Source organism: Scophthalmus maximus, chromosome 15 (assembly GCF_022379125.1).
Source record: "Scophthalmus maximus strain ysfricsl-2021 chromosome 15, ASM2237912v1, whole genome shotgun sequence".
Classification (NCBI taxonomy): domain Eukaryota; kingdom Metazoa; phylum Chordata; class Actinopteri; order Pleuronectiformes; family Scophthalmidae; genus Scophthalmus; species Scophthalmus maximus.
This window is the reverse complement of record NC_061529.1, coordinates 15,222,504-15,236,963: the sequence shown is the minus strand read 5'-3', so window position 1 is coordinate 15,236,963 and position 14,460 is coordinate 15,222,504. Positions and strand designations below refer to the sequence as shown.

At 44.8% G+C, this 14,460-nt stretch overlaps 1 protein-coding gene across 7 annotated transcripts in view; it reads right to left on the bottom strand.

Moving 5' to 3' along the window:
• ralgapa2 (Ral GTPase activating protein catalytic subunit alpha 2) overlaps window positions 1–14,460 on the bottom strand; it is an 86,564-nt gene that overhangs the window by 18,967 nt on the left and 53,137 nt on the right. For all 7 annotated transcript variants that reach the window (XM_035609735.2, XM_035609737.2, XM_035609733.2 and 4 more), the window contains 4 exons: window positions 14,288–14,411; window positions 14,030–14,185; window positions 11,047–11,205; window positions 8,292–8,419 (listed from right to left, as the gene is read on the bottom strand). In XM_035609735.2, coding sequence (XP_035465628.2) covers window positions 8,292–8,419; window positions 11,047–11,205; window positions 14,030–14,185; window positions 14,288–14,411 — 567 coding nt within the window. The remainder of the gene's footprint in view (window positions 1–8,291; window positions 8,420–11,046; window positions 11,206–14,029; window positions 14,186–14,287; window positions 14,412–14,460) is intronic.

Sequence of the window (14,460 nt, the reverse complement as noted above, 5' to 3'; positions counted from 1 at the left end):
ACAACTAAAATTTGCTGTGCCTGTTTCTGAAACCGACAATACTTCCTCCCAGTTCAAAATCAAACTCTATATTATTAAAGCCTTTTGCAGTGGAGAGACACAGGAAGATTTCACCAATATTTATCTGCCCTTGTCTTTCAGCCACAGCCACCACTTGACAATGAAAAACAGACTATAAGTATTAACACATCAAAGGCTGCTTTATGGTAGAAGAGGCCGCCAATGCAGTGATACATACTTAAATGTTTGTTATTGCTTTGTTTGCCCTGCCTTGTCTGTTAATGCCGAAAATTCAATTTGGTGCAAAAATGCAAATGCTGTGAGGCACAAGGACATCCTCCAAAAGAGAACAATGGCCACAGGCCAGTGGTGGCGCAGACTCTGCCTTTGAACCATTTAAAGAGGCATTAATGTGCAACTTATAAATAATCAACTAATTCCTTCTTAAAACACCCAATTAAGTCTGTAACATAACGAAACGTGGCCTTATTAAAAAAAAGGGAAGAAATGAAAGAGCAGCCTCTGAACCAAAAAAGAGAGTTGAAAATTGAATGGCCATTTAGGGACAAAGACGCCCAATAATGTCACAAGGTGTCCTCACAAGAGTCTCCGAAAACCCAGGGCCACATCAGAGACCGAGAGATTCCAGTGGAGAACGATGAGTGACATTTCACTGACATTTCCCGGCAGCATTCGGTGCGCGGCTGTGTCAAGACGGCGTCAGAAATATCTATGGATATGCTTGAATGTGAACAGGCGTTAAGGGATGCAGGTTCTTTCAGGGGACGGCCTCAGCTCTGGGGCTGGTGATGAGGAGCCTGGACCCGAGGAGATTGAATGGTAATCACTGGAGCACAGATAATGGATGATTGAAGGCTCTTTCTATGCTGCTGTTGGATTTCAATATCAGAGAGGCCCTAGAATTGGGATTCTTATCAGGGGCGGTGTGTCAAACAAAGGAGAGCTGAGCGTGAAATATGGGGTCCAACTCAGGCACACGACCATAGCGATTAGCACAGGGATAAAAAAGGCCGCACAAACAAAGGAGGGCAGCTTTAGCCGGACAAAGGGCTGTCCACTGCCTTGTAACAGGAGACACGGAAGGAAGAGGGGACATAAAGGAAGAGAGAGGGAGTGCGTGGTGGTAAAGGAAGGACAGGAAAAGAGTTCTGCTGAGATGGCTGGAAGATGAATAGTGACAGAGCCAACTGTTAAAGAGTGTTCCAGATTCCCTGCTTCTGAAGAGGAATAATGGACCAGCAGGGATGAAATGCAATACAACCCGCCTCAAAGCCATTCATACACATCCAAACACACGCACACATTATCATTCACGTACACACTCGTACAAACTAACACATGGTGGCACGAGGCTTCACATCTCTGCCAAGTCCATCACAAAAAAACAACAAAACAAAACAAAACAACAAAATTATTCCCATTTATCCCCAGATTCCAAGCGCCAAAGCTTGCCAGGAAAGCTCATTAACCCTCCCTTCAAGAACCCTGAGACAAAAGAGGGGAAAACAAAACATAACTAATCAATGAGAACGCATCCATTGGGGGGGGGGGGCAACAACACGCATCCATTTGGATAACCTGAGAGGGCTAACAGCTTTTGCTTTAGTGTTGTGCTGGCTGGCTATGGGGCGGAGAAAGAAAGTTCATTAATTAAACAGGGCTAGGGGGAACAGATGGAATGGCTAGCTGGGTTCTAATCACTTAAAGCAGACAGACCGGTTTTTACACCCGGGCTACCAACAGCATCACCACACACACACGCACACACACATCAATCACGATGAACTTGCCTTCTCGTACTACTCGTCCAGTGGTGACACTGGGGTCAGGGGGTTCCGGCTGATTGACACAGACCTGTGACCTATTCGCATGATAGTTATAGGAGCATTTTTATTTTTGATGATATTTAGCAAAAGCGTCTGTAGAATTTTTTCTTGGTCTGGTCTTTCCAAGGCTTCAATCTTTATGAGTGATAACACCCAAACCAACACAGTCATTCCATCACATATTAGCAGTTAATTGGCATCATTACTCGCCATTAGGCACATGTTCAAGTGTATGCAAAATATATAAGAAAAACATGCTCTCCTCTTCGCCTGCTCAATCTGTGCTAATTCCCTCTATTGTGCCCTAAATGTGGAGAAAGAGAATACTTTCTCCAGTGGCAGCAGTAGGACACTACGGCTAAAACATTTTTAAAACAGAAACTATTGAGAATTAAATAAATATGATACATTTCTCTGGTCTCTTTAAGTCTCTTAGAGATGGCCCAACTACATGAACAGCTGTCACTAAGCTACAAAAAATATCAAAGTTAATATTCGATTCTGTATTTAATGCAGCGCTTGCTCTCCTATGCTTTCTGGACTTTAATTTTAAAATAAACTGTGCCAGCAGAAAAAGACAACCAATAATTATTAACTTCTAACACTGGTGATTCATTTTTTTGCGCTTTACAAGAAAATGTATTCCTTTTTTCTACTTTGGTGGCATATACCTTTGTAAATTAGGATTTTGTTTAAATTTATTCTATCCTTATGAATCTGTATATGTAATAAGTTCAACACGGCATTGGGATTTAGATACATAATATACAAATACAGAAAAATACTGATATGCCCTACACCGGAATGGAAAGATAATGTACTGTAGCTCTCATAGATGCAATTTGAATGAGATCCAATTGTGACATTTTGGGTTACGTGTTCCTTTTCAGACTGAGACATTAAAATGTACAATGATATTTTAATATCATTGATATAAAATATTGGTATAGGCCAAGCTGCTTCAAAAATATTTACACACTAGTGTTGGTGTTGTTTATGTCACTCTACCTGATACACTAAGCCTGAGTTGGGGATGGGAGAGAGTAGGCGATCCCACACAAAAACTGGCAGACTTCCTGGCTTTCACTTTGCCGCTCACAAATAGACAGATGTCAGACATGAAGGCATAACAGACGGAGAGAGAAGGGGAGGGGCATGAAGAGGAGGGAGGGGGGTTCAAGTTTAAAAATACACAGAGCATGACATTCTTTGGGTTACACTATAGGTTGTGCTGTCTCTTTAGTGCTAGTTCTAATGCCAATGAAAGTGCCTTCTTACTGTTTCATATTCTGTATAAATACGGGTTATTTTTGGGAACTTCAAGCTCCCTCAGAATATTGTTTACAGTTAATAATTAGAATGTAGGAAAATATACCAAAAAGTGGGGAAAACAATGACCCGGTTTTAGTAAAATTACACTTAAAAGAAGGTACTGCCATTACTAGAATCCTTATTTGTTGGAAAATGTTGCAGTGAAACAGTACACCAGAGGCACTACAAAATAAAAGCACAACAAACAAACAAACACACTGACAGGCACAACAGTTTGACACCAGCAGTGTGTGTACGCTACCCCAGGCGGGGCTCTGGGTCCATGCTGTTGACCGTCTGCTTCCATGCCTGCTCTACCTGTGTTTAAAAAGGGGCCGCCCCCGCGAAGCTCAGGCCTCAGAGTGCAGACTGGGCTGAGCGGGGCCCCCAGGGATTTCAGGGTGTGGGTGCTTCGCAGCGGACACCTTTTGTTACAGGCTGGGTGGCAAGAGGAGGAGGGACTGCTGCGGGAGGGGTGGGGTGTGGTGTTGTGTGTGAGTGGGGGGGAGAAAAAAAAATGAGTAATGCTATGAGTCATTCTGCATTAGCAGCAGGGGAGGGAGACAGGGAGAAGGGGGAGTGGGGAGTGGGTGAGAGGGGGGCAAAGGGAGAGAATACTTTTGCATGTTGTATGAAGCTAGACGCCATATGCCATCCGAGCTGGGCTGCCTCCTGAGTCAGGGCTCTTGGTTTGACAGGCCTGCGCTTGCCCCCTCCGCACCCCCGAAGTCACCCCCTTCTCCCCCAACTAACACCCTCCTCCCTCTAGGTCTTCCTAGGCTCCAGCTCCTTGCATTGGCTGTGCATGGACAGAGCTCTGTGTATTTGTGTGTGTGTGTGTGTGTGTGTGTGTTTGGGGGGGTACTCAGTGATCTGAACACATCGGACATTGTCGTGAGTCCCGGCAGGAACAGCTGGTCAGCTGGAGAGAGGGGTAGGGATAAGGAGGGGGGAAGAGATGGAAGGCAGTGCGGTACACTGATAATGGGATTAGGTTAAAACATTCAGTGGGGGAGAGAGACCCCTCCTCTCTCTGTAGCCTCCCAAATACTGCGTAAACTCTCAACCGCTCTATCAAAGCGAATGCCCAAACCCTCCTCGCCAGCTCCAAGCAGGGGAACCTCAGAACTGGCCCTTAAGCCAACCCCCAACTACCTACCCTCCCAGCAGCAGCCAACTGCCTCCACCTAAAAGGTTTGCGTCCAGTAGATAGACTACTGTGCTACAAGTCAAGATGATTTCTTCAGCATCCCTGTAAAAACTCAACTGTAAGTTACAAATGATCACAAAAATTGGTGGGATTTGTATGAGACTGTTTAGTTGGTCGGCCCTGTTTTCCATGAACAGGAAGTTGGCCAGTTATGCTCATATCAGCTCAGGTCACCATATAATGACTAGCTTGGCGTCTCACTGTGCCCAGTCAAGCACTGTGTTTCACAGTGATGTAGACTGCTGAGTATTATCCATGAGCCTGCCGACAGTTATGGCACAACAGCTGGCAAATTAGACCTATCAGCGATGCTAAATAATTCATGTGAGACAACACTAACGTGGCAGATCCTATTCATGGCACCCCATCATGCATGCAGATGTACTTTCATCTCTGCTAGGTGAGGAATCCTACAGTACACAAAAGAAAGTGTTGCCGTCGGACAAAGACACAGCAAGAGTGGGACAATAACTTGCTCGGAAGGGGTGTGAGAATATGTCATTGTCAATGCAGTGACTGTAATAATTATGTTGGCATCTGGAGGGTGCAGCGACGGCACACAAAGGAGTGCACATAGGATATGTTATCCATTATGTTTCCAGTATACATTCATTCAAATTATGTACATCATCTGTGGAACTGTAGATATGCTCATGTGAGCCTGTGGGGGGGGGGGGGGGGGGGGGGCACATGACGGACCCTCAGCAGCTTTCTGGGCTCCAATGAAAGGATCAAGCCCCCCTCTCTTTTGGTTGACACTGCACACAGACAGACACACACACACACACACACACACACACACACACACACACACAACCTAAAAGCCTGGCTTGCATGACTGGCGATGGGCAGAAACAGATTATGGTTATTGATCGCAGCCTGGAGATGAATCTGTGCGTGTGCGTGTTTACGTGTGTCTCAGAGCAGAGAATGGGGACTCCGGGCGGTGTGCAAAAGCTATTGATTCTGTCCAGTAGGAAGGCTATGTCTCTGAATCAAGGTCAGTTCCGCATTGTCTCACCTATTAAAAAACTTGCCGTCTCCCCAAAACACACACGCACACACGCGCACACACCCACAGACACACACAGAGTCTTTACCCTTAACAACACCCACATCGCAAAGAATGATAGATGGCACGTCAAACTCAAGTGCTTGTTGAAGAGAGAAATGAATCCCAGCCCCTGGATGAAGACATTATTCTACAGTGACAGTATGAAGGATCTTCATCATAGCGTAAATGACAGCAGATGGCAAGGCCGTCCAAGGCGGGGGTTCAGGTGACACAAACACACTCCTCATCTCTTTTGAGCCGATATGTCACAGACTTTGTGCGTGCACTGATAAACTCCATTAACAGAGGCACAAAATGACATTCACTTAGGCTACTCCGTTGCAAAGAAATCGGTAAAAACCACTGCGGTATGGATAAAAACTGAGGCTGTTTCAGATTGAACATTTTGCGGTCACATGTACTCAAAATGCAGCTGTTTAGTGTGGACTAGTTGCAGACAATATACTTAGAACACAAAGCCAGACCAGCTGCGTTTTCCATCAGGCACATAAATAATAGATGATACATTACGAGTTGTCTGTGAGAGGCCTGTGATATGATGTGCGCGAGGTCTCGGTAGTGTCTTGACAGGAGAAACTGACAAATACTAACTGACACTGAAATCTGGCCAGTGTGCACGGAAAACAATGCAATGACACAGATTTCACAAATCTTCACAAGGCAGCGCAGGGGAGACGGAGGATGCGATGGGGAGAGAGACAGCGAGACAGTGACAGGAAAGTATCCATCTGAAAAACACTCCTCAAGCTTATCTGTGTGTGTGTGTGATTTCTAAACAATGTTGCTGGAGGTCATTTTTCAATATCAAATCCTATTAGCCTGAGAGATCCTATGAGCGCTGCAGTTGACTGCTGGAGTCCTCTCAAGGCTTGTGACGGAGCGGGAGAGGGGGCTGCTGTGCCATAGTGGCCTTTTATCTGGACACACAGGGGTCATATAGCTTCTCTTTGAAGAAATATTCAACTAATTACCTTGGAGAGTGGCCTCACAGGCAGAGAGCAGACTGTGGATTGTTAAGGCATTGTGAAAGGGGTAAACTAAGGATGAGGATTTTTCATCTTGCACAATAAAAACACATCCAAGAGGAAGTCATTGTTCCAGTCCGAGAAAGATAAAGAGCCACATATCCAGAGAAGATGGAAGAATGACGACCAGAGGGGGGAAAAGTGCAAAGAGGCTGGAATAATACGACGACAAATCCGCTGATGAAACAAGTAGCTGCACCTGCCACTCAAGACTGTTTTGTTCATGGTTCATGCCATTGCTGGACATTGTGTCAGTCAGGACGTTCTGTGATACCAGTTCTCTAAAAATCTAAAAAGCATCTAATCAAACATCCAACATTGTGGTCATTTATTTGGTCGAGCATTGCCTCTGTCCTGACAATCCCCTCTAGCTAGGCAGACAAACAGCAGACAAACAGACACGCAGATACTTATGCTGGCAGTGCGCTTTGCCTGGCACATTCACTCATCTCCTCTCTTGGAGTGTGTGAGGCCTGGCAACCCATCAGTGCCAGAACTCCAGAGGCAGGGCTTATCTCCTCTCATAGATCATGCCTTTGTCCTGGTCTCCTCCTCTGCTAAGGAATGCCAGGTAAGGCTTTGTAGCCCAGCACAGGCCTGGTACTGTCACACCCACCCCACACCCCCACCCCCTGAAGGAGGCAGGCAGGCCTATGGCTGGCCCCCCCTCTGGCACTGAGAGTCACACTGGGCTAATTCACTTGGCGTTGGGTAACAGACATCTGTCACTCAGGATGCCCCCGGGGACACACAGACAAGGCCTGATATAGGGGTGGGGGGCCTGGGGATGTGATGCACTGTGAAACACATACAGGGGGACACATACTTACACATGCTCAACTGTAAAAAAAAAACAACATTCACACGGTGTGTTGTGGAATAATTAAGCATGCAGGATTCTTTGTTGTAAGAACCTCGGATACAAGAACAGCAACAACTTCAAAAAGTGAATGTCCTAAAACAATAGATATTTGTCTTCCATCTAAATGAAACCTCCTGAGGGGAGGTTTCTATAGCAACCGCCAGAGGGGCAGCGTGGTTCTGGTGAGGCGGTGCTGTACATGCTGTCCGAGGAGGATCAGGGCGTTAGGGGGGATCAGATTTCCCCCTCCAGGGCCCATCCTGACTCTGCCCCCCCCCCCCCCCCCCATATCACCCCCCAACTCTTTGCTGCTGGCATTCACATGCTAATTCATCTCCATTGGTGATTACACTGCCTTTAAACCAACTGACAACTACAGCTGGAGTCAGGCTCTTAACGGCACAGTGTTGGATGGGTGGAGGGATGAGAGCGAGTGTGTTTGTTTGTGTGTGCGTGCGCCTGTATGCACTTGTATGCATTTGTATGCACTTGTTAATGGTGCTCTTATTTTGGATCTCCTTGAGCTCCATAAAACGGCCGTGATGGATGATGACACATTATCTGTGCTCCTACCCAAAACAGCCTCACAAAACTACCCATGCTGCTCCAGGCTGTGAAACAGTCCCAGCCTAATAGCTGTATGTAAATCAGCCAGCGCATAAAAATCAGTGTCAGCATTCAGCTGTGTACGTTGGCTGACGTGACAAGCACACCACATGTCTCAATGAATTTACCCAAAGGGGGCTGCTGGTGGTGCTGAAAATTTATGCTCAGTGGTGTTATGCATCTAATGAAATCATCAAAAAAATACTGCTAAATGTGTGCTCATAACACTAATGGTCTCGGCTGTACGTGTAATAAACGGCTGATCGTTTTAAATTGTTGCATCCTTCTGATGAGCCAGCTCTGTATGGGATGGTGAACAGTAAATGAAGCAGAAGGCACGAGGAGTAAAGGATACAAGCTCTGGTAGAGAGTCAGGCGGGACTTGACGGCTCTGCTGGCGTTGATACAGGTGGCCCGCACCAAGCTTGGCAGCAGCTTCCCATTGATGATGGCGCCATTAAACAGAGGCCCAAAAAATGGAACCTGAGAAAGTTAAAAAAAAAATTAAAAAGAAGAGAAAATTAGGTATTAAAACATCCACAATGACCGTTTCCAGTTATTTTTAGGCATTTGCTTAAAAAGGAATGATTGGCTCAAAATCTTTTTGTTCTTCTTAGCCGTTTCTCCATCTGTTTGGGGCAAGGTTCAAGTTGAAATTGGATTTTACCTAACTTTGCATGACAACCATACATATCTAATGTGAATCAATGTTAGGTAAATGAAATTAAAATGACAATCAATACGAAACAATGCCCTCATATTGAGCTACCGAACAAACACAAAGGGCCAATATCCATGTTGGCGACAGCGTGTGAGTGTGTGTGGGGGTACACGCGTCTGTTCATGCATATTGGAAGGGGGCCCTTAATCACTGAAGCTCAATGGTCGTTGACCTGGAAGTTGACGCGAATGTCAAAGTCGCTCCTGCTGTCTTCAACTTGGCAGTTCCGTGAGTATAATAACCAGTCAAATTAAACAATAAATGGATTTTAACCGGGAATGATACAGATCAATTAACTTAATCACGTTACAACACTGAAGTCACACTGTTTAGACGAGTATCAGAAACCTGAGTAAATAACTGAACATTCATGTGAAAAATGAAATACACACCACGGAAATAGTGAACTATTTCAACATATTTGAATACCAAACATTTGATCCTGTTTGGAAGAATGCCCATTAATAAAGGTGATATATGCAAAAATTAAACTCATAAAATTGAAATCTGAAGTCATAGTGTATAATGACAAAAAACACAGGTCAGTCACATGGAAAAACTAAGAACATCCCACACACAATTATCACACCTTCAAATCTGTTAAATTTGAATCATATGTTCCAGATTAGGTGCCAATGATAAGAACCTCCTTGGGGACAGCAGGTGGAACCTGTCTCATTTAAAACTCTGACATCTAGGGTCTGCTGTCCTCTTTGCTGTTTCAGTGTGTGGTGTAATTGGGTCAACGTATAAAGAAAACTCTGTGGATACCTTTGTCTCCGACTACCCCCAAATTGAATAACTGGACCTTGCCAGTAATTTTCAAGACTGTGTCTGCAATCATTTGACCTGGATGGATAGCGTGCCAGGAAAAAGCCGTTGCTGTCCAATACAAACATTAGACCCAGACTAAAGCTCACCAATGAACATATAGGCAAAGACCAGGTTTTTAAGAATAATATGTTCCTGGAAGCATATCAAAGATACAGTTGTTAGGCCAAAGTAACAGTAGAAAGTATTTGGTACAGAAGAAAGACAGCTTTCCAGGACAAGTGAAACACGGTGGTGGAAATGTTATGGTATGGGTTTGCCCTCTTTAGGGACGAGGCAGGAAACGGAGAAACAGGAAATGCATACATCAAAACACTTAACCTCTCGCAACTGAAGGGGTTTTGCACGAAAGAATGGTTAAAAACTCCAGCAAGTCAATGTTAGGGACTACTGGATATTTTGGCAAAATGCCAGAAAGAATCATTCCTGCTTAAGAGGGCAATGCTGGCTTCTCAGGCCAAGGATGTACATATTATATTTATTGATAATCTTGATGAAAAACTAATTGGAAAACAAAAAATATCTAATTTTCAGTATATCACCTATATCTGTAGGCACTGTTTCAAAGAGGATCAAATGTTTGCTTGTTGAAATATTTTAATAGTTTAAGCTTGATTATGCATATTTACTAATTTCTGAACCATCTGCAGCAACGAAAGTATTCAAACTTCATGCGTATTTTATAGTAAGTAGGTTGTGATACTTGTCTTGTCAGAGTTAAAGTGAACACAGTGCACAAGTGATGTCTCTTATAGGGTACAGTAAGAATTACAAATGAGCAGGTACATTTTGATCCTCACAGAGATGAAAGTAACTGGTTACTATGATAATTAAACTGATTAAACTTTGTCTGTAGAAGAGTACTTATAGATAAATATATATATTAATATTTAAAATATTGAAATGCAGGTGGGTGAACAAATAACTGATTATCAAATATGGTAAGCACTGTAGTGACACTACAGCCATTACTTCAGAGAGCTCACCGGTCCTCTGGGGTCCTTTGTTGCCATCGCTTGGACTGTCCTAAAAAAGGTGAGCTGAGACACTATTGTATCCTGCATTACATTATGCATTTCTGAGTAATCTCTCTAAAAATGACTTGTTTGAAAGATAATTCCTGTCTTAAAAGAGAGGAATACAAAACAGATTATATTATAGAAAATGTTTTTCCTCTGAAGGAATGAATCTCAGATGAAGAAATGTCTCCATCTTAAGTGCACCATGTGTGTGCAGTACTACGGAGTATCTAAGATGAAAGCCAGCCGAGACAGGCTAGTAACCATCTCTGAAAGCACATACCCACAGTGTGGGTAATAATGGACTGCCAGAGTAAGAGCCTTCAGACAGACACCGCAGCAGGAGAAAGAACCTTCAAAAACCTACAGCAAAGTCCGAGCACAGAGGGACACAAGGGACTGCTTTAACCCATGAACATTTTTCATCAACTGAAAAAAAAACATGTTCGATGACAAGCATTAAAAAATTACTTCCCACGTCCACTATTGTGTACTGTTAACAACGATCTTAGCTAAATTCTCAGATGGCAGCGCGTTACCTGTGGTTTCTTCATGATCTGGATGAAATACATGTGGTTCTTCATTGGGTAGATGACAATCAGCACGTCTCCAAAGTCGGTTGGGATGATGCCGCGCCGGTAGTCCCTGCTGTGCTCCGACCACACTATGTGTACCTCGTCGTTTCCCAGGTGACGCAGCTGTCGAACAAACAAAATCTGTCTAATCAAGTGCCTGGCACAAGTGCACGTAATTTTTTTCATCGATAAGGTGATAATGACAGGAACCCAAATTCATCGTGAGATTAGGGTTGTGAAGGGGTTAATCCAGTTGGCACCTTGTGACCTCTAGGAGTGAACCGAGGAGATTAATTATAATATTTACTACTAGCAGGTCAGCAGAGGCTCCATAAGTAATATGCCATAACTGGCTTGATTATTTGATGATTTATTCCATGGTAAGCACTGCTGTACATTATGTATACTAAAGATGAAACATAAATGCGGCAGGTGGAAGAGCAAGGTGAATGCTAACAGCACAATCGGAAGCAGTATTTAAAACAATGGTTTAAAAAGGGGCCTGGGACCTGGTTGACTCTTTTTTTATAGTTTTTTTCATTACAAATTCAAATTGCAAACACAAAATGTACAAAGTGGCGCATTTTAAAACCAAATAATACAAATCCAATTAACTTTCTCCATCAGAGATAAAATTGCTTCCAATTTCCACTCTATTCACAAACACAAATGAAACTGGGCAGGACAAGAAGACACACTTAAATGACGGGAAATTGACTGATGCTAGCTTGAAATAGGCAAACAGCTTTCCCCCCTTTCCAAAGTGAAATAGGTGGATACAACTACTTTATATTCTCTGGCAAACTGCTGATCACTTATTAGCTGCGAGTCCAGTGATGTTGAATGAAGCTGTCCTTTCCCTTTCTGGGGTATCATGGACAATGAAAAGTGAGCCTCTACTCAGAAGAAAACATCTGCCAATGTACTGTGGGCCTAATGAGCTATTAGGAAACATGCCCTCGCCACCAAAAATGCAATTAGCACATTCTATTATAAGCCCTTAATTATGGTAATACGGTAATCTTAAACAAATCCACGGCATGCTGATTACTGGAGCTCGCCAGTTCAGTCTGTCTGTCCAAGGATCAGCAGGTACCAGCCAGGTCAGTCACTGGGACAATTTCAGAGAAAATGTTGAATATGCATTTGCTGCAGACAATCAAGACCGGGATGTTAATTTGGGTTAAGATATTAGCATTTGGATGAACAGAATTACAAGTTTAATGAGGATGCTTACGCTCCAGTCGATCATCTTCTGCACCACTCTATTTATCCCCCTGTTAATCACATCCAAATGTTTGAGACTTCTTTAATAAAATGTGATTCAAGTCAAAGGCTCTTGTCCAATTAGCCCTCTTTGACCTCCCAACCAGCCAATGGGCACCACACCCATGCAGACCGCAAACCAGAGAACCCCAGAACACAAGAGGCTCCTTAGAAAAACAACCTGCAGCAGCGCGATTGGGCTGCAGTGCCTGAGGGTAAACTAAAGCGTACCCGTCTATCTCCCTCTCTTTCTCAAACACACACATGCACATTTGCACATACGCACGAACACACACACACACACACGCACACGCACACGCACACACACATGCACACTACATGGCCTGACCCCAACCCTGCAGGTCATTTCTATAACCGTATTACTGAAGCCAGCTGCTACTGCTGCAGCCTGCTCTGGCCGAAAACCCACAATTGGATTGAGGAATTCATGGTTTTTCCCTCTTTTCTTTTTGGTTTATCTGTTCCCCCCCCTTCCATCAGCTTCAAACAGGCAATCTGCCCAGTGAGAGTCCTCCCACCCCCCACCACAGTACGCCTCTACGGTCAGAGGCAGTAAAGTGGGTGACTGTTGGACTAAAAGTGTTATTTTTAAATTGATAGGGAAACGTCCTCCTTGAAGACAGACAAATCCTGTTTCACATTCGAAATTTTTCATACCTCTTTCTCTTCCCTCTGCCCCCACCTGCCCTCCCATCTTTTTCCGAAGCAGCCGTGCATGCAGCCAGCCAGCCTGCCAATTTCTGCTGGGCCTGTGGCTGGTGTGGAGATCCGTGTAAGGAGAGCTAGGGCAATTACAGAAGTTCCAGAGTGAAATGAATGGAAGTGGAGTGGCAGCACACGCCGCTCTGGGCAGGGCCACCCCCCCAGCGCCTCACTCTGGCCAGCCAAAGTCAAAATCTTTACTCAGTGTCACCAATTTTTTACAGTCACTAAGCACAGGTCCAGGATGGGTTTGGAACAAGTAGGGGGATTTGTGAAAAGGAGAGGGGGTCTGTCTGTCTGTGGAGGACTGGAGTGGGGTTGGATATGAGGAGAGCCTGATGAATTTCCCTTCTCAGCAGGGTACTGTATGAGAAGATTGGCAGCACGGGCAGGGGCCTTGCGGCTCATTTCTTCTTGCTAACTGCTACTGGTGCACTGCAGCTCAGAAACCCAGTGCAGAACCCAATCGATCGCTCCTGTGGCGGCAGCAGGAATTGGATAAAAGGATCCTGCCGGCATCCGGCCGGCGCCTGCCCTAGCAGGGAGAGCTAATGGCTGAATCCAGGCCCTAGTCACAGCACATGGGGAGGGGGGCAGGGGCTAGCTGAATCACAGTCATTACCGCAGCGGCACATGCCCTCTCTTCACTCATGCGCCTGTTACTCTCTACTCCTCAGGCCTGCCCGGCCAGGGTCACTAATCAATGCCCGCACTCAGGAGTCACACCTCCTGATCACAGCTTAACACAGAGCTGAAGGCTACAACAACATACTGCGATGGGCGGGAAGGACTGTGTAGCCATTTCACTGCATCAAACGGGCAAAGCAGCATTTCCTCATATTGCTGAACGTGCTCTCAATTTGAGGAGTGCAATCAATACATTACATATTGTAAGATATATACATATAAGCAGGGGTTGTTTAAAAGAGATCTATTCTATCACAACAAAACGTTTTACCTTTTTAGTGAGGCAGTCACCAGAATCAGACGGCATACGCGTGGAGACGTGGAAGATGGCTTCCACAGTGGAGGTAGCATAGTAAGGAGCTGTTACACCTGTGCTGCCATTCCTCTGGAGGCCGCCCATGAAGCCACAGTGTGTGGCCAGGTCCACCTGGTGAATACAGATACAATTTAATGTTACGAGTGTGCCTGTGTATCCACGCGTGCATATTTAGGCTATATCTGTGGCTCCATTATGTCGACTTGAATGCACCTCCCATCCCAGTCCCGATACAAAGTCTTCATAGGCCTGGCTGCCTGCGCTGTTGGACAGGATAGAGCACTTGTCTTCTTGTCCCTCTCCAATGTAGAACACAGCAATCTTGTGCGTCTCTCGGCTACAGGACAAAGTACATAGTAGGAAAAATTAAAAGTACAACCTCAACA